We start from the raw sequence: 19,979 nt of genomic DNA on the forward strand, positions 1-19,979 counted from the left end.
TTGCCACATCAGTCATGAATGGTGGTGGACAATTGAACAACTTGCTGGAGAAGGAGACTCCACAAATATCCCCATCCTCAATGGAGGAGCTCAGCACATCACAACAATTTTCAGCCAGAAGTGCTGAGTAGATGATCATCTGTCTCCTCTGGAGGCCCCCAGCATCAGATGCCAGTCTTCAGCCAATTCCATTCACACTATGCGGTTTTGAGAAATGGCTGAAGCTTACTGGATACTGCAACGGCAATGGGCTCTGACAATATTTCTGCAATAGCACTGAAGATGTGCTCCAGAACTTGCCATGCCCCTAGCCATGCCGTTTCAGTACAGCTACAACACTGACATCTCCCTGGCTGTGGAAAATTGTTCAGGTATGCCCTGTACACAAAGCAGGATAAATCCAACCTAGCCAATTATCACCCCATCAACCTACACTCTATCATCAGTAAAATAATGGATGAGATCATCAGCAGTGCTATCAAGCAGTACTTGATTAGCAATAACCTGCTCACTGCTCAGTTTGGGTTCCACCAGGGCCACTTGGCTCCTGGCCTTGATACAGCTTTGGTTCAAACATGGACAAAAGAGCTGAACTCATGAGGTGAGTGTGTTTGCCCTTGATATCAAGTTTGCATTTGACTGAGTGTGGCATCAAGGAGTCCTAGCAAAACTGGAGTCAATGGGAATTTGGCGGGTTGGGGGGAACTCTCCACTGGTTGGAGTTATCTAGCACAAAAATGGTTGTGGTTGTTGGAAGTTGATCAGCTCTGTTCTAGGACATCACTGCAGGAGTTCCTCAGAGTAGTCCTGGCACAACCATCTTCAGCAGCTTCATCAATGACCTTCCTTCCATCACAAGGTCAGAAGTGGGGATGTTCGCTGATTGTCAGCACCATTCGTGACCCCTCAGATACTGAAACAGTACATGTCCAAATGCAGCAAGACCTGGACAATGTCCAGGCTTGGGCTTACAAGTGGCAAGTTACATTTGTGCCACACAAGTGCCAAGCAATCTCAAACTGTGCACTGTATTCCAGGTGTGATGTCAATAAAGCCCTGTACAATTGTAGCAAGTCATTTTATCGTTGTACTGCAAAAGAATTGGTGTAAAGACCAACATACCATTTGCATAACTAATTGCTTGCTATACTGGCATACTGTGTTCCTTGTATGAGTACACCAGTGTTCCTCTGACCAACATTTAGAAGTTTCATACCTTTTTTACGTTTTGCTTTTCTGCCTCTCACTTCCGTATTTTCCATCTGCTATCTTGTTGCCCACACATTCACCCTGTCAATATCCCTTTGCAGCCTATTTTATCCTTGCGGCTTGCATTCCCATAGATGTTTGCAGCATGTCCATGCTGGTCAACAAAGATCTGACGACGCTAATCCCACCCTCCAGTGTAGTCACATCCTTCCTATAATGTGGTGATCAGAACTGCATGCATTACTCCAGTTATGGCCTAACCAGTGTTTTATACAGTTCCAGCATAACCTCCCTGCTCTTGTATTTTGTGCCTTGGTTAATAAAAGCAATTATTCTACATGCTGCCTTAACCACCTTATCTACCTGCCCTGCTACCCATGGAGATCTGTAGATATGCACACCAAGGTCCCTCTGACCTTCAGTACTTTCCAGGATCCTACCCTTCATCATGTATTCCCTTGCCTTGTTAGCCCTCCCTAAGTGCATTACCTCACCTTTTCCAGGTTGAATTTCATTTGCCACTGCTCTGCCCTCCTGACCAGTCCATTGATATCCTCCTGCAGTTTAAGGCTATCCCCCTCGCTATTTACCACCCTACCAATTTTGGTGTCATCTGCGAACTTCTTGATCATACCCCCTATGTTAAGTCCAAATCATTTATGTACACCACAAACACAGCAAGGGCCCCAGCACAGAGCCCTATGGAACCCCACTGCAAACAGACTTCCAGTCTCACAAACATCCCTCTGCCACCACCCTCTACTTCCTACCTCCTCAGCCAATTTTGGGTCCAACATGTCACTTTGCCTTGGATCCCATGGGCCCTTACTTTCTTGACCAGTCTGCCAGGAGGTACCTTATCAAAAGCCTTGCTAAAGTCCATGTAAGCCCTCATCAACAGTCCTGGTTACCACCTCAAAAAATCCAATCAAATTTGTCAAACATGACTTTCTCTTAACAAATCCATGCTGACTATCTGTATATATAATATCTGACTATTCCCACCTAGCTTTGTATTTGTATTGCTAGGAAGCTTAGATGAAAAGACCGAGAAATACATCTAAGTCATTAGTATAGATTGTTTGAGTCTTAGCTATTTGACACTGATTCTTGCAATAGTCCACTAGTCACAGCCTGCCAACTTAAATGCCCTGTTGAACCCTACTCTTTGATAGAGGATTGTTAACAGACGGGAAGCAATGTGAATATTGTTCCAACTCCATGACCCTTTACTTTGTATTGACCTTTTTGTGTGGCACCTTTAGCTGCCTACATCCATTCTTTGGAAAAGAAATGGTGTAATGAGATGTGTAGTGAGAGTCATGCACTAGAAGGTGAAATCTTTGACAAAGGGCTAACAACAGATAGTGGGTGCATAAGAGTAAAATATTGTTTGAAAGGGATGCAGTAGCAAAAAGATGGACAAAATGTGTGAGAATTGTACAATGATCCAAATCGACAGTCAGGATATAGACAAATGCAGGACTGAAAAATGGTATCGGAGGTAACTAATGTGTTGAAATTGAGCACAGGAAAAGCTCCAGGCATAGATAAAGTAACAGGACATCTGAAGGCCTTCGGAGAAACCAAATTAGAAGCGATAGCAGAAATTTGTGAATAAACATATATTAAAGGATGTATTCTAAGTCATTATTCTCAAGTTACCTAAGAAACAAAGCAATGGTGTGTGATCATTTTGAACTAAGCTTAATGAGTCATCTCATTAAACTGATCTTGCAAATCATAATAGAAATAACACATTGAAGCAGAAATCAGTGTAATGTATTCTGGATTTAGACATGGAGTAGGAACAAGAGGGAATATTTATTTTGGATTAATATCTAGAAGAAAGCATAATCTTCAAGACTGAAGAGTTCAATTGAAGTGTTCAAATTGTGTTTAATGACCAAAATCTAATGGTCATATTGCTAAGATGGGGCATTTGTCCAGAGCCTATGTTGGGACCAAATAACAAGCATCAGGCGAGAAGATGGACAGTCGGGCATTCAAGTGAAGAGTGTGTGACAAAGCTGTGTGCAAAATTGTTCAATCTGTATACAACTTTTCAGAATTAGTTGTACAAGAACATAAACTTGCAGTGTGCTGACATGCTATTGACAGAATAGGAAGAGGGCCTACAAAATATTGTAGATCATATAAAATCTAGAAGTTTGAAATACGGATTGCTGCAGTGGGTGGGAGGGGGTTGATGGAGAACTATTAACTATTTCCACCAGTGTTTTCTGACCCTTGCTATTCCTAACCTCCATCCTTGCTGTTCCTGTTTCCTCAATGAGACAAAATCTGTCATCCTTGGCTATTGAGGCTACCCTCTTCCTTATCCATTCTACTTCACTTTTTGAAGTTTACCTTGGTTGCTTGTAACCATGTCCCTGTAATGGTGATTAAACCATTAGAAAATGAGGTTTAAGATTGTGTTGGGACTGTCTTTAAAGTATTAAAGGGGGGTCATGTGACCTATTCTGAAATTTGCCTGACGACAAGCCTGGGTGATTTGATTTGGAGATTAAAGGGGGCCCAGGTCGTTTACTGGGAAGAAGGTGCAAGATGTTTACACTAGGAGACAATGGCAGCAGCTTGTGCGCTAAAATGAATAGAATTAGTTTCCAAAGCCCCAGAAGTGTTGAATGTTGGGCTGTAAATAGTCATTCTAAACTGTCCATTTAGTACCAAGATGAAAAGTTTGGCACTTGGATAACTAATCGGCATCTCTACCTAGATTTGAGGCCCATGTGATTCCATCAAAATGGGCTTTGAGAGGAATGATTTCTAAGATACCCTGGAAAACTCAAAGGCAGTGTGCCAGGGTTTGGGAAAGAGGGAGCAGCTGGAGGCTAGAAGTCTTTTTAGTTCAGCATGCCAGTTTTCAGAGTGCAAGCTCCCACCTGCAAAGACTGAACTCGGGAGTTTGAAGATTCGCATAGCTTGTGTCAGGACGAAGACCTTTCTCTAGTAATACTCTGTGCAGGGGGGGGTGGTGGGGTGGGGTAGAAGTTACCAGGCTGTGAGGAAAAGAATAGAAGTAAAGCCTCAAACCAAGAATCATTTTGAACAGATTGAGGGAGAATTAAATGTCCAACTAAAAAGACAGTGTAAGAAGTACCTATGACGTGTTTTTATAATTGGTCCTATGAAGGGTAAGTTGCCTGCAAAGTTGGCGTTTAATCAGTAGAGCTTTTATTCTTTAAATTGAAGCATCTTAATATGAAATATTGTCATTATTTCTGTTATTAACTAGAGGTTTGAATTTCTTTAAAGTTTGGTCCCTACAGAGATAGTAACACTAATTTATTCGTTCATCCATGTTGTAGATGTTCTGCATATTCAGATAAAGAGCCTTAGTTTTAAAAAAAAATTGTTTCCCTGCATGGATCTTACTCACTACACTATCACCATTTAAATGTGTTCCTTACTGTCCCACTTTGTGAGTAAAGACCAGCAGTTGCACTGTAATGATTAGCAATTTCACTGAAGCGTTTGAGGTAGGAAATTGTGATCTCATTTGCTTTTTTCATTCAAAAGATCCTTTGTACTGTACTGCTCTTCGCTTCAGCTGCTAAAATGAGAATTTTAACGATCGTGTATTTGCCTTGGTACTTGACATTAGGGAAAGTTAACACTTTTTTTTAAATGAATTTTCAACCTTGTATAGACAGCCTTGAATTCCTGCCACCTGTATCTGGTAAATGTGTTTCTCTTTTAGTCAAGCCTTCGCATTTCTCCGCCAATTTCCTTCTTGCCCATGGGTGGAGTAGGCAGGGATCCAATGAAACGAATTGGCATGAGCTCTCGACTGGATCAAGACCAGGCTTCGGTGACCAACCCTGTGAGCCCCAATCCCTTCAAAAGATGGTCAACAAATTCTGGGTGGGCAAACTGGGATCTTCTGGAGAGTCCAGAAGATCCTTTTAGCATGGAAAAGGAGGCCAGGCTGCACAGGCAAGCTGCAGGTAAGGTGGCAAATTTCTTCTGTTTCAAAGCTCAACTATTTGGTTAACACGTGAATTTTTTTTAAAAATTGGGTAATCAGTTCATTTTCTGTCTTGGCTGTATCTGTAAATTGACACATCTGAGGGATATTGCTGATTTCCTGGTGGGAAACCTCTTCAATTTACAACACTAATCAGTCCAACTGGTCTAGATTAGGCAAAAAACTAGGACATTATTTAGTGCCTGGAAGCTAACCCTTGATTCTTCACTCGTGTTCCGCTTTTAATCACTTTATGCTTTAAATGACTTCCCAGAAGATTAATGGAAAACATTTTTTTGATGGACCCTTTTTTAGGGCAGTTTATAAAGATGGGCACTTCTGAATTCATCAGAAAATGCACCTGATGCAGTACTAAGAAAAAAATCGCAGGATGAAAATTTATTTGTTTCTCTATGTCAAGGTAGTAGGAGCCAGACAATTAGTATGGCATCTGTTTCAAGGATATTTGCATGACATGAAGGCCTTAAATGTTGACTATCACACCTGAGTCACTAGCTGGCTAAAGAGTGAAATGGTGACACCTCCTGTGGGCTGGTGTGCACTACAAGTCAACCAGTGGCTACAGCAGCTTGGGTAACATGTGCCAATGCCAAAAACAACCCACAGTGACATGTGGCAGCTTGTGTGGTGCTTATGGCAGAACCTGCCTCAAGGATTGGCCTTCAAAGCTATCAGCAAAGCTCTTCCCACTTAAATGGATTATTTGCTGTGTCCCTCATCTTATAGATGGAAGGATGCCAACAAATTAATTAAGCAATCATGGGAATGCCAACCACCTCCAAATCAAAATGAAGGCATTTGTTTTCCTTAGCACTTTTGATTGCTGTATGAGCACTTCTTGGTGTATAAATTCATTTTAATTTCTTGAGTGCAAGATCCAATTTTTAAAATTCTGTCTCTGGTCCCTTTTTTATAAGATGCTGTCCAATGAAACATGAAAACCTGTTGACTATAATTTCCTTGTGATTAATCTGAATGTCAATTAATGAACATGGATTCAGAAGACTACTTCAGTTGAAACTTTATCCTTTTTACATCACTGCCTCCTATTAATTGTGGACTCAACTCCTATCTCCTGGTGTAGGCTTTTGTTTCTAGCCTCTCCATCATCTATTGCTACTACAAGTATAAGCATTTCAATTCTGCTTAGCTTGTCCAGAGGCAAGAAAAATGCAAGTAACTCATTACTCACAACAAATCCCGTGTATTAGTGGGAGGGATGACATGATGCAATATTTTATATATGGGCTCAAACCGTGAACCAGTTGGAATTCAAGACCCAGCCACTAAAGTCTCAATTTTTGCAGCATGACTACAAAATGGAATGCAAAGAGTATATGACCTGTCCTGGTAAAACAATATAGAAGGGTTGAAATCTAATGCTTGTGAATATTCATGTTCTCTTTCCTGAAAGCAATGAGTGAAGCCACATTTACTTGGAGGGGCCAGCTCCCACCCCGGAATTACAAGAACCCAATCTATTCCTGCAAAGTGTTCCTGGGTGGTGTACCCTGGGATATCACTGAAGGTAAGTGTTAGCTACTGAGGTTGCTGAATCAGAAGTGCTGTTGTATTGCAGGGTAGTTTCAGTTTGCATTACAGTCTTTGGATTGCTGTAAGAATGGAACTTTGCCTTTTTAAAGCTAGCTTGCTGTTGTGGGTGTTTAAGTAAACCAATGGCTTGTGATTAAATTTGTTTTGGTTTGTACGCCAAGGTCTCAGCTATTCAAATGAAGGTGATTTTTCTCTAATCCCAGTGCTTTAATAGTGTAAGTGTTTTTCTCTACTGAAATCTTGGCAGGAAGAATAGAAACAGCATATTATTGAAATGGAGAAAGATTGCAGAACTTGGCAGTACAGAGGGATCTGGATGTCCTGGTACATTAGTTGCAAAAAATTTAGTATGCAGGTGTGGCAAATGATTAGGAAGGCGAGTGGAATATAAAAGTACAGATGTTTTTCTACCGTTGTACAGGGTCTTGTTGAGACCAAACCCAGAGTACAGTGTACAGTTTTTGGTCTCCTTATTTAACAAAGGATAGAAATTGCATTAGAAGCAGTTCAGAGATGGTTCACTTGACTGATTTCTGGGATGAGGGGATTAGTTTGAGGAAAGGTTGAACTGGTTGAGTCTGTATCCATTGGAGTTTAGAATAATGAGAGGTAATCTTACTGAATTAAACAAAACCCTGACCTCGTGGGGAATTGACCGGATGGATGTTTTCCATTTTAAGATTAAGATGAGAATATTTTTTTTGAGGGTTAAGTCTGAAATTCTTCCTCCCAGTGTAGAGGTGGGGGTTATTGAATATTTTCAAGCCGGAGGTAGATAAATTCTTGATTAATGGGGGAATAAAAGGGGTATCGGGGGTAGGCAGGATAATGGCATTTGAGAACATGACCTGATCAGCCAGATCTTATTGAATGGCAAAACAGGCTCGAGGGGCCAAATGACCTGCTCCTAATTCATATGTTTGTTGAAGTGAATGGCTACTTGCAGCACTGGAATGCTGGATTGCCAAGGTTTTTTGCTTGAATTTTTGTCAATTCAATTAGTTTGACATATTAGACCTATGGGGTGGGGGGAACCCATAAATCAGTTAAATGCTGCTTTTCTGTTCTCTTGAACAAAATATGATTTGCATTTCCCAACATTGAGAGGTTGCTTGCTAGTTCCAATATTGCCCTTCTGAACAAGCTGTCTAGTTTATAGTTTAAGTAAATATACAGGCAGAAGGCTAAATACCACTTTAAAAGTTAAACCTACTTGGGTTCAAACAGACGGTGGATTTAAGCCTGTATCTTGGGCCTAAGGTGATCTTGACAGCATGTTTCCTACTCTACGTTTTGGCACCCTTCAGTAGCAGCGGCAAAAATCTGTGCATGCTCTTCAAGTGTATCACCTCCTGTTTCCTGGATAGACTGCCATTTCACTTCTTGCATAAAGCTCTTAATGGTCTTTTTTGTTGCCCTAGAGTTCCAATATTTCAGTCACTTCACTTCAATTTAAGATCAAATGTCTAAGACCTAGCTCCCCTTCTCATCCTGCCATGTAAACTCCCTCCGGAATACTTATCCTTGAAATCAGCTTTACCTTTTGGAACACTTGAGGCTGCCGTCCCCTTGCTGGTGCAGTCCAGCACCCCAAGCTGTGCAAGATATTCATGGGGAGGATGGGGGACAGGAGAAGAGGAGCAACTGTTTTCTCCCAAATAGATTAGCCAAGTGGCTAGTGGAATGGTCTGCTCCCTTGGATAAATATTTGGACTCCAAAAATGGGACACTCCACTATTAAATATCTTGGACACTGGGCTGTTCCATGTTGCAGCCTTACAGATAGTTAAAATGAATGCCAAATTCAATGAAGCAATGGCCTCCTGCCTCTATTGCAAAAGATCTCTACTTCAACCAATTCACTGGATTATTCTTGTACAGTGAGGATAGTTTCCTCCCATGGTTAATCTGTATTGTATTCAACTTCTCAGCCATCCTTACAATCTCTTGAACAGTGGATAATACATAAATTCAAATCAGTGGCATTTAATGTTATCTAATAAAGGGATATAGTTACTGATCTGAGCAGCTGTCTGTATTGAGATTTGGCCAGTGCCAGATGACTTGGACATGCTGTAAACTTAAATCACAAACTCAGCTCAAAGTCCCTTTCCAGATAGAAACATCTCGTGATCAAAAACCAGTGGTGAGCAACATACTGAGGAAGAGTTACTCTTGAGATGGAGGTTGTGTAGATAAGTAACATTCTAGGAATGCAACATGAGATTGAATTTTGAGAATTGGCTAAATCTGAAAGCTCTCAGCTCTTGATTAGAGCTCCTTTATTAATTTTCAAACTGGAAGTTAATGTGGCAGCCTGTGTCCCTTGTTCTGCTGAGCACCCAAAGTCAGTGTGAAAAGGTAACCAAAGATGAGCTGTTTTTTTTTTAATGGTTTGATAATGTCATAATGGGTTTGTTGGAGCTTTTTGGCAGATGACACTAATGGTTAAAGTGAAGTTTTTAATATTGTAAACTTTATTTCCCTTTTCCTCCCTAGTTGGACTTATAAATACTTTCAGGGTATTTGGCTCATTGAGTGTGGAATGGCCGGGTAAGGATGGCAAGCACCCTCGATGCCCACCCAAAGGTAATATGCCGAAAGGTAATGAGAGCTGAGACATGGTAGGACGCTTTACCTGTTCTGACAGTCACAGTCACTAAGGTTGAGGGTCAGAGCACTGGTATGCATGCAGCTACAACTGATACCAAGCCACTATGGATAGCGGGTAAGGGTGTTCAAGGCAGGTTTAAATAGTGACCAAATTAGCTTATGGTGAAGGCTGGTGTGTTTTATTTTAAATGGAAATCTCCGTCGCACTTAGTAAGACACTTACAAAACCTGTGTTGCTGTCCACCTACCGGGTAGAAATGTCTACCAACTAATAGCGAAGATACTTTCAGTCATGTGTAATTCCTTGAGCAGTTTGGGTCCCTACCCATCAAATAAAAATGGTGTTTTAAATTCAGCTCCCTACAGAAAAACTTTGATTTAAGCTTGCATGAAAATTCAGTGGGCTATTTGTAAAAATGGAGTCCAACTTGTAGAATGGCTGGCATTTGATTCTAAATATTTGGTTAATAGGGGAACTCTAATATTTTCATGGAACAGGATTACTTCAGACAAGTAAAATCCTGATCTAAGCATCATCTCTGATCCAAGTATCACAACCTGGTTTCAGTAGAAATCAAACTTTATAGCCATTTTATCAGTGAACTGCCATTAATGATTTTGGTTCAGTTTTTTTTTTCTTTTGAAGTTCATTTGGAAAGGTGCACCCTTTTGCATGCACTTTCAGGTTTACTACGAATTGCAAGGACTTCTGTATCTTATGGTTAATATGTTTGTTTTATTGCTAGGCTATGTCTACTTAGTTTTTGAATCCGAGAAGTCTGTTCGTGCATTACTGCAATCCTGCACACACGACCTTATGAGTACTGATGGTGCAAGTGAATATTATTTCAAGATGTCAAGTCGCAGGATGCGCTGCAAAGAGGTAGTGCTCATTTTAAGCAATTTTAGTGAAGCCTTGTACAGAGAATCTTGATTCTTGCCAACTTGCCCTCCTATCCTGTAAATGACTCCTGATGTTTGTTTAGTGTAATACAAAACTGGTTTCATATGATCTTAAATTGGGTTTGAACTCGGAAATCATTCCTTCTGGTTTTTGACCACAAGGTATGAACTAAATGATTTGGCTTAGAACTGGGTAATAACTCTACTGTTTTGCTGTGAGCACTTAAAAGCTCTTTGGTTAATCTTGATAGATGTAGGAAAAAACATCCAGATATTAAACTGTAATGCAGTTTATCCCCACTTGTCAAGCTTTCAGTTCTCTAAGCTTAAAACACTACCGCCTTCTACCTATCCTATTAGCAGGGAGGAAAGAAGTGGTATATGGAGTCATCTACTTAGTACCTCCTATAGCCAGTCTTTTTAATCTTAAATGCTCAAATATCTGCACTAATGTATAATCATAGTAATAAGTGGATTGGAGCTTTTAAACCATGCTTATAAATCTTTGCTCTAACTTTCTTTTTCAGGTACAGGTGATACCTTGGGTCCTTTCTGACAGCAACTTTGTCCGCAGCCCATCCCAGCGCCTGGACCCAAGTAAAACGGTGTTTGTTGGAGCACTGCATGGAATGTTGAATGCAGAGGCCTTGGCAGCAATTATGAATGATTTATTTGGTGGAGTAGTATATGCTGGTATTGATACTGACAAGCACAAGTATCCAATTGGTATGTTACATCTGTACTGAGTATTCCTAGTAAGTTTATGCTCTGGTGTTCCTCATTTTAATTTGACATCTTCATTTTAAGTATCTAATTGTTTTAGAAATGCTGTATATCTTAATCTAGTCGAGGTGATGTCACAATTTGACTTAGTACTGCTTTCTTGCTACCAGTATACCATGTATTGCAGTGCATGTGAGTTTGCTATGGTTTCTTGGTCTGTCCTTCTCTTGCACTGCAACAGCGTCCAATAGTTAAAGCAAATTTTTCAGACCATGTGTGAAGGATGTCTTCATCTTGCCCTCAGCAAAATTTAAGCTGGGCTGAGTGCAATGGTTAAAGTTAAGAATAAAATTCTGGAAACACAGGTCAGGCAGCAAGCTGATTCAGGTCTGTGACCGTTCACCAGAAGGTGAATTTGCTGCGCCCCTGCCTACCTGAAAATTTAAATGGGGTGCGGTGACGTTGGGAGTTCCACCTGAAGTCATCGTGCGTGATTTTACGTGTCGGCGAGCGGGGGGGCAGGGTCCGCTCGCCAATGGGAAAATCCTGCCCCAGGGAAAACTCACCTGCCCATCGTTTTCCTCTCCAGGTGCTGCCGACATGAGTTTCCAGTATTTCACTTCTTTGGTTGTATTAGTTCCATGTCTTTGGCACAAATCACTTCTTGATCTCGATGGTCAGCTGGCATTAGAGAATGTGGAATAGAGATGAGTGAAGTTGTGTATAAACCAGGAAAAGCTTTTGCCATCTTTGTGTATAAACCAGGAAAAGCTTTTGCCATCTTTGTGTATAAACCAGGAAAAGCTTTTGCCATCTTTGTGTATAAACCAGGAAAAGCTTTTGCCATCTTCGTGTATAAACCAGGAAAAGCTTTTGCCATCTTTGTGTATAAACCAGGAAAAGCTTTTGCCATCTTTGTGTATAAACCAGGAAAAGCTTTTGCCATCTTTGTGTATAAACCAGGAAAAGCTTTTGCCATCTTTGTGTATAAACCAGGAAAAGCTTTTGCCATCTTTGTGTATAAACCAGGAAAAGCTTTTGCCATCTTTGTGTATAAACCAGGGAAAGCTTTTGCCATCTTTGTGTATAAACCAGGGAAAGCTTTTGCTATCTGTCTGTGCTGTTCCAAGGTACTGGCCACCATTGGGTTTTTTTGTGATTTTTCCAGCCAAGTACAATGTGAATTTTGACCATAGCACTTCAGGAAGGTTTAATTTTGGCTAGCTTAAGAGAAAATTGCTTGTCCACACCTTGGTTAAGGAAATTGGCGACAAAACCGAATCCGTTATGGGCTTCTGGGTCTGTTCCACTGGTCACTATAGGCAGCAGGTGTCATCTTTGCTTTTTAACTCATTTTGATACATGGCCCCTTCCTTTTTCTGGAAAGAATCCTTCCCTGATGCCCAAGAGCAAGAATTTTTAATGTAGATGGAGAGTGTCCACTGCTGCTTTGGGTCCATATTCCTAAATGTAACGCAAAAGGCATAATGATGGAAGAACACTAACCTGGCCTTGTTTTGCCTGCACTAAGCTGCTATAGCAGCTGAACATGGAGACTGAATCATTAATATTGTAGGTTGCCAGCATGAATATTGCTCAATATAAATACAGGGATTGTAGTTAAAAGTAGCTTTGGGGAAAATAATATATATGGGGCTTTAAGCTGTCACATTTCAAATGATCTGTTCTAGTGAACAATGAATTCTGGATATGGTTATTGGTCCTTTTTTCTGACTGTCTCCAGGCTCATTTTGAACTGTAGGATTGGTTCTATTGAAACTTTATTTTAAAAAAAAACACTTTTTTGTGAAGACTTGGAAGAGGAGTGGGCTTTCTTGTTTGCAACTTCTGCCTGAATAGCGGTTAAACCACTGATCCATTTCATGAACTTCTCTTAAAATCATTCCTTCAGGCAGGTCCATTCCAAATTACTCTTTGTATCTTTTTGTATTTAATCATCTTTGTGCTTGGATACAGAAAAACCAACTCTCAAAGGCAGTATGATGCAGGATGCTGCTCATACCTGCCCCATTCTTGCACTAAATTGGGAACGCAGTTCTTCAGCCATATCAGCAGGACTTTGATTTTGCTGTGTAACTCTGAGATGGACCCTTGGTTTTTCCCTCTTCCATACACACACCCTCCCCCTCCACCAGCCCAGCCCTCCCAACCAAGTATTTAGCGCCTCCTGCTTTACTATAACATAGTCAGGTGGAATGTCTGGCTTGCTTACCCATAGGGGCTACACAAGCTGTAACTGGAGTTTAGCTCACAATTCAGTACATGCTCCTTATATGAGCCAGGTTGTACTTAGAGCTGTGTTTGTGCCATTGTAGCAATAGTCATCTTATTCCCATTGTCTTGGGAAGCTGCAGAGGTTGTGGAATTATCGAATCACCTGGTGTCTGCACATTTTCCCTCAATGCTGTCTTTGTGGTGTTCATAAGGGGTTACGTAAGAATAGTTACCAATTTGGCTCTTGCTGCTAATCCTAGGTAAAGAGGTAGTGCCCATGATGTCCTAGTCCTTTCTGTATGCAGAAGTTAAGGAGCATACTTGCAAATCTACATTTGATTTGCTTGGTGCTTTATGAAAGATTTCCAGATTGGGTCTGTTGGCTGTAAAAGGCTTTGTACAAAGAATTCTAGTTATTGACTAGCCCTTTTAAAAAAAATTTTGGTACTAAACCAGCATTTGTCAAGCCACCAGATACACTAGGATAAAAGCAAAATACTGCAGATGCTGGAAATCTCAAACAAAAACAGAAAATGCAGGAAAAACGCAACAGGTCTGACAGCATCTGTGGAGAGCAAAACAGTTAACAGTAAGAAAAACAGTAAGAGAGAGGCAAAAGTGGACATTGGGCCGCTGGAAAATGACGCTGGAGAAGTAGTGGGGAACAAAGAAATGGCGGAGGAACTGAATAGGTACTTTGCGTCAGTCTTCACAGTGGAAGACACGAGTGACATCCCCAAAGTTCAAGAGAGTCGGGGGGCAGAGGTGAGTATGGTGGCTATTACCAAGGAGAAGGTGCTAGGAAAACTGAAAGGTCTGAAGGTGGATAAATCACCTGGACCAGATGGATTACACCCCAGAGTTCTGAAGGAGATAGCTGAAGAGATAGTGGAGGTGTTAGTGATCTTTCAAGAATCACTGGAGTCAGGGAGGGTCCCAGAGGACTGGAAAATCGCTAATGTAACCCCCCTGTTTAAGAAGGGAGTGAGGCAAAAGACGGGAAATTACAGGCCGATTAGCCTGACCTCGGTCATTGCTAAGATTTTAGAGTCCATTATTAAGGATGAGATTTCAGAATACTTGGAAGTGCATGGTAAGATAGGGCAAAGTCAGCATGGTTTCATCAAGGGGAGGTCATGCCTGACAAATCTGTTAGAATTCTTTGAGGAGGTAACGAGTAGGTTAGACAAAGGAGAGCCAATGGATGTTATCTACTTGGACTTCCAGAAGGCCTTTGACAAGGTGCCGCACAGGAGGCTGCTCAGTAAGATAAGAGCCCATGGTGTTAGAGGCAAGGTATTAGCATGGATGGAAGATTGGCTGTCTGGCAGGAGGCAGAGATTGGGGATAAGGGGGTCTTTCTCAGGATGGCGGCCAGTAACTATTGGAGCTCTGCAGGGGTCAGTGTTGGGACCACAACTTTTCACTTTATACATTAATGATCTAGATGAAGGAACTGAGGGCATCCTGGCTAAGTTTGCAGATGATACAAAGATAGGTGGAGGGACAGGTAGTATTGAGGAGGTGGGGAGGCTGCAGAAGAATTTGGACAGGTTAGGAGAATGGGCAAAGAAGTGGCAGATGGAATACAACGTGGGGAAGTGTGAGGTCATGCACTTTGGTAGGAAGAATAGAGGCATAGACTATTTTCTAAATGGGGAGAGAATTCAGAAATCTGGAGTGCAAAGGGACTTGGGAGTCCTAGTCCAGGATTCTCTTAAGGTTAACTTGCAGGTTGAGTCGGTAGTTAGGAAGGCAAATGCAATGTTGGCATTTATTTTGAGAGGACTAGAATATAAAAGCAGGGATGTGCTGCAGAGGCTTTATAAGGCTCTGGTCAGACCACATTTAGAATATTGTGAGCAATTTTGGGCCCCGTATCTCAGGAAGGATGTGCTGGCCCTGGAGAGGGTCCAGAGGAGGTTCACGAGAATGATCCCAGGAATGAAAGGCTTAACATATGAGGAACGTTTGAGGACTCTGGGTCTATACTCGATGGAGTTTAGAAGGATGAGGGGGGATCTGATTGAAACTTACAGAATACTGAAAGGCCTGGATAGAGTGGACGTGGGGAAGATGTTTCCATTAGTAGGAGAGACTAGGACCCGAAGGCACAGCCTCAGAGTAAAGGGAAGACCTTTTAGAACAGAGATGAGGAGAAACTTCTTTAGCCAGAGTGGTGAATCTATGGAATTCATTGCCACAGAAGGCTGTGGAGGCCAGGTCATTGAGTGTATTTAAGACGGGGATAGATAGGTTCTTGATTGGTAAGGGGATCAAAGGTTATGGGGAGAAGGTGGGAGAATGGGGTTGAGAAACTTATCAGCCATGATTGAATGGTGGAGCAGACTCGATGGGCCGATTTGGCCTAATTTCTGCTCCTATGTCTTATGGTCTTAACGTTTCAAGTCCGTATGACTCTGCAGCTCTGAAGAGCTTTTCCAGCATTTTCTGCTTTTTGTACCAGATAACCCATCTAGGGAACTGAAACCAGTCTAAATGTTGAAGGCACTCTCCCTCTGCAACCAGTACATTTTGTTACTGCAGTATTTGAAACTAGGCCAAGGACCATAATCCAAGCTCATAATGGATGGAGCTGTAAGTAATGGCATCTGGAGTAGATTTACTAATGCAATTTTGCTCCAAGTGAGATTGTTGTGTTTTTTTTATTATCATGTAAGCAGCCCTTTGTAGAATAAACTTGCAATTCAAAAAGTGCTTAAGACACTTGTGCATTTTCATAAATTTGCATTGGAAACTCTTCTACATCTACAATGTAGATGGTATCGTGGCTAATTGAATCTTTAGCTTGCTTTGTATTTAGGTTCCGGCCGAGTCACTTTTAATAACCAGCGCAGCTACCTGAATGCAGTGGGAGCAGCCTTTGTAGAGATAAAGACTCCAAAGTTCACTAAAAAGGTAAATCTTAAATTCTGAATTTGTTTGTAAAGGAAGCAAATATTTGACTTACTGAAAAATCTTTCTTGTTAAAGGTGCAGATTGATCCCTACTTGGAGGACTCCATGTGCCAGGCATGCAGTGCTCAGCCAGGACCTTTCTTCTGCAGAGATCCAGTAAGTTTTCTTGAACAGGACGGTTAATTCATCCCCAGATAACCTTGATTTTTTTTTTAGAAGAACTAGAAGTTATGATAAATCGTTGAGCTGGAAGTTGCCCCTCCAATCCACTCCCCATTCCTTCACTGTCGCTGGGTCAAAATCCTGGAACACACTCCCTAACAGCCCTGTGGGTGTACCTACGCCATGAACAGCAGTGGTTCAAGAAGGCAGCTCACCACTACCTTGAGGGCAATTGAGGGATGGGCAATAAATGTTGACCCAGCCAGTGATGCCACCTCCCATGAATGAATTTTTTAAAAAATCTGGCCTAATTATTAAGGTGCACTACAGTAGTTGAACTCATTCTTGGTTTATAATCTGCAATTTGAATTTGGCTAAAGCAATCTGCGGATTATTTGAGTTTGGTTTTGAAATGGACGCAAAAGACTGCTCACAGGTTTGTTGAATTGTTGTCCAGCATGGTTAACAAAGCATTGCGCATTGCTTCAATCTGTGTGCCAATCTAGCCCAGATACAGTTTGGAATTACTAAAACAACATATTAAAAGCCCAATCACCCCAGGTTATTTCAGCTAGATGGGGTGTTTGACCCATGTCTCCATTTCATCAACAGAATTACCTGGAAAAACTCAGCAGGTCTGGCAGCATCGGTAGAGAAGAGTCGACGTTTTGACAGAAGGGTCGTGAGGACTCGAAACGTCGACTCTTTTCTTCTCCGCCGATGCTGCCAGACCTGCTGAGTTTTTCCAGGTAATTCTGTTTTTGTTTTGGATCTCCAGCATCCGCGGTAGTTTTTTTGTTTTCATCTCCATTTCATCAGTTTGGTTTGGCCGTGCTGAATTTGAAATAGCTCTTGACTTAAATGCAAAGTATTTAGCTCAGTTCAACTTTTAATGCCTGTGATTAAAACCAGTTAACTTGTCTTGGTTCCCACAGGTTTGCTTCAAATATTTCTGTCGTTCATGCTGGCAGTGGCAGCACTCCCTCGAGGTCCTCCGCCACCACCGTCCATTGATGCGCAATCAAAAGAACCGCGATTCCAGCTAGAAGCACAGAGCAAATGTGTGATTTTCTATTTTTCAGTCGAGTGAGTGAGCTGGGGGAATAAGGCTCAGACTGGGAACAGCGATTATGGACTGAAGTTCACTCCTGCACTTGCTATTTGCTGTTTAATATTCACGATCGCACTATGCACAGTGCATTCCATGGGGTATTGGGGCCCACCACAGCAGTTCCCAGACAAAAGTTCTGCACCGAGGTGATAGCCAGGTCTTGAAGGTGTTGAAGCAAATGGCTTCACATTAGATTTTTAGGCTTTTTTACATTCCTTGCATTTTGACAATGTTGCAAGTTCATTACCTTTCCACTAGCAGTTGCCATACAGTGCCTTTAAATTTTTTTTTTTCCCATCAGGACCGCAGATACTGGTGAATATTCAGCTGGTTTTTTTACTTAACTACAAGGCAGAGGAGTGCTTTATTTAGCAATCAAATTCAATATTTTACGCCCAGTTTTTACAGATGCAGCTGCCTTTTTAAGGCTTCATTTTTTGACCAGTTTTTTTTACACTGTTAAAAGGTTTTAGTCAAACACAACAGTGACTCTCCTGGCGGCTTTTAACATTTTTGTGTCTGGGGCTGCTATTATGGACCCTGGGTCGTTGTTGTAAATCAAGATGTTTGCAACCATTGGTGTGGATTTATGGATTAGAAACTGGACTGAATAACGACATTTGAGCTGCTGTACATAGTTTTAAGATGTTCTTTGCACTTTTTAATTTGCACTATGGGTAGGTAGAGGTTTTTAATCACCATTCTCACTGATGATGTGGTTTTCTTTTTGTACTTGAGCGGAAGGGGTTTCATGGCCGGGCCAGGCTGAGTATCCGGTTTAGGCCCCTTTTCGGGCAGTTGCTCATTTACTGTTGATAAGGATGAGAAACTATTGTGAGGCCAGCTGAGCAACTGCTTGGGTCTTGGAGTTACTTGAGGTTTTTACTCTTGTGGTTTTTGATCTGAAGCTGTGTGCCAAAGAACCAGTGTCCTTAACTTTTTTTTTTGCTGAGCTGTTGCCTTGTCGCTCGCCCAGCTGCTGTTGAGCATTAGTAAGGTCTCTACCTCACTGTTGTGGTATGCAGGTGTGACTGCAGTTACCTGAAGTTGTGGAGTAAGCTGTTAAATGTTGGGCACAAAAATAAACCGTGTTGAAGCAGAAACTATAGTGTTAAACATGTCTAATATGTACCAGTATAGTGCAAAAGTTTCTCAACTGCTTCCACTAAACCAGAGGCACAAAAGAGCCTATATTGTACATAATGGCCAAACATCCCAGTAATCCATCTGCTGATGTATTGCTGAACTTGCAGTGACTAAATTTATAGCAATCCTTCAGTGTGGTCATGACCAATGAATGGAGCATACTGGCCAGTGACATCCAGACTTGCTGTAAGTAAAGACCCAAATGGAATAAACCCATGATGTTCACAGTATAATATGTTGTGGAGTGATTTTTATTTTGTTCCTATCCTGTGATTCAAATTGCTATTAGTGTATTACCAATAAAACAAACTAAATAAATTGAGTGGTTTCTAAACTATCTAGTCCTTCTGCTCAAAATATTGTTTTTAGATTGGGGAAGTTCATTGATAATGGCCAATCTGGGTGCTGTGGGACCCCCTATAAGCTGGGGGGGGGGACTCTTCAGTTTAAGAGCACACTGTTTTCATCTGCATTTTTCTAGTGTTCAGATTGAGTTCAAATTACAATGCAAAAGATCCAGTGAGTATTTTCCCTGTACAGTGTTTTAATGGGTAAATTTGATTTAATCAAGCAGTAACTGGCTATTTGAATTTGCATATGGTCCTACAGTACCTGTGCATGGGAGATTGAACTTTGAGTTGAATTACATTACATTTGAGTTTAAATTGGCAGCACTACCTATTCCAGCTTGACTCTTAGTAAGCTGGCTGGTTGGATACTCATTCAACGGTCCTACATACTCCAGTGTGTAGAAGTTGTCTGAATCTGCCATTGCTCTTGCTGGATGAGTAAAATAACCACTTGCAATGCTCAAAAGGCATTGAAGCTGAAATTAGCACTGGAGTAGAGTGGTCTTAAGTGCACCTAAGAGGGAGTAATGTGAAACTAACTTGTTCTTGGGCTGTGTTTAGTGAAACTTAGTCAAGCTTGATACGGGTTGCTGCAGTACTTGGCATGATGTTTACTCTGTGGGGTAGCTAATTGGACAACTGCCTGTCCAGTGTTCAAGTCAGGATGCTGTGTGGCTTGGGGGTATTGTTTCCCTTGGTGTATTTTTTTGTGTTGGCTTGGGAAGTGCAGTCAAACTAAGTTTTGAGTTGCTGCAGTGATGCTTATAGGTAGTCTGTACGGTAGCCATGTCACGTCTCTGGTAGAGGAGCAGATATTGACTGCTGGCATATGTATGGTATAGCTGATGTTTAAATACCATCTGCACCAGTCAGTGGAGGGAGTGGTGTTGGCTAAGGGAGCTGCTGCTATTGTGATAGTGGACTTGACATTGAACTATCAGCAACAATTGTTACTTTGCCCCCTTTAAGAGTGCATACCATGTGCTTAGATTGATGTAGAATGGGCTGAGGCTGTGTCAATGTGAGGAGAGCTAAACAGTAGA

At 41.5% G+C, this 19,979-nt stretch overlaps 1 protein-coding gene across 6 annotated transcripts in view; it reads left to right on the forward strand.

The window, feature by feature from the left end:
* Positions 1-18,923, forward strand: part of cpeb1b (cytoplasmic polyadenylation element binding protein 1b) — a 77,713-nt gene extending 58,790 nt beyond the window's left edge. For 4 of the 6 annotated variants that reach the window (XM_078532568.1, XM_078532567.1, XM_078532566.1 and 1 more), the window contains 8 exons: positions 4,934-5,180; positions 6,636-6,749; positions 9,275-9,379; positions 10,135-10,271; positions 10,819-11,017; positions 16,074-16,168; positions 16,243-16,323; positions 17,265-18,923. In XM_078532568.1, the coding sequence (XP_078388694.1) occupies positions 4,934-5,180; positions 6,636-6,749; positions 9,275-9,379; positions 10,135-10,271; positions 10,819-11,017; positions 16,074-16,168; positions 16,243-16,323; positions 17,265-17,375 (1,089 nt within the window). In that variant the 3' untranslated portion in view covers positions 17,376-18,923. The remainder of the gene's footprint in view (positions 1-4,933; positions 5,181-6,635; positions 6,750-9,274; positions 9,380-10,134; positions 10,272-10,818; positions 11,018-16,073; positions 16,169-16,242; positions 16,324-17,264) is intronic. The other 2 variants (XM_078532571.1, XM_078532569.1) reach the window with 1 other exon arrangement.
* The last annotated feature ends 1,056 nt before the right edge of the window (positions 18,924-19,979 follow it).

The sequence above is a fragment of the Cetorhinus maximus genome, chromosome 30, assembly GCF_964194155.1.
Source record: "Cetorhinus maximus chromosome 30, sCetMax3.hap1.1, whole genome shotgun sequence".
In the NCBI taxonomy this organism is placed as follows: Eukaryota; Metazoa; Chordata; class Chondrichthyes; order Lamniformes; family Cetorhinidae; genus Cetorhinus; species Cetorhinus maximus.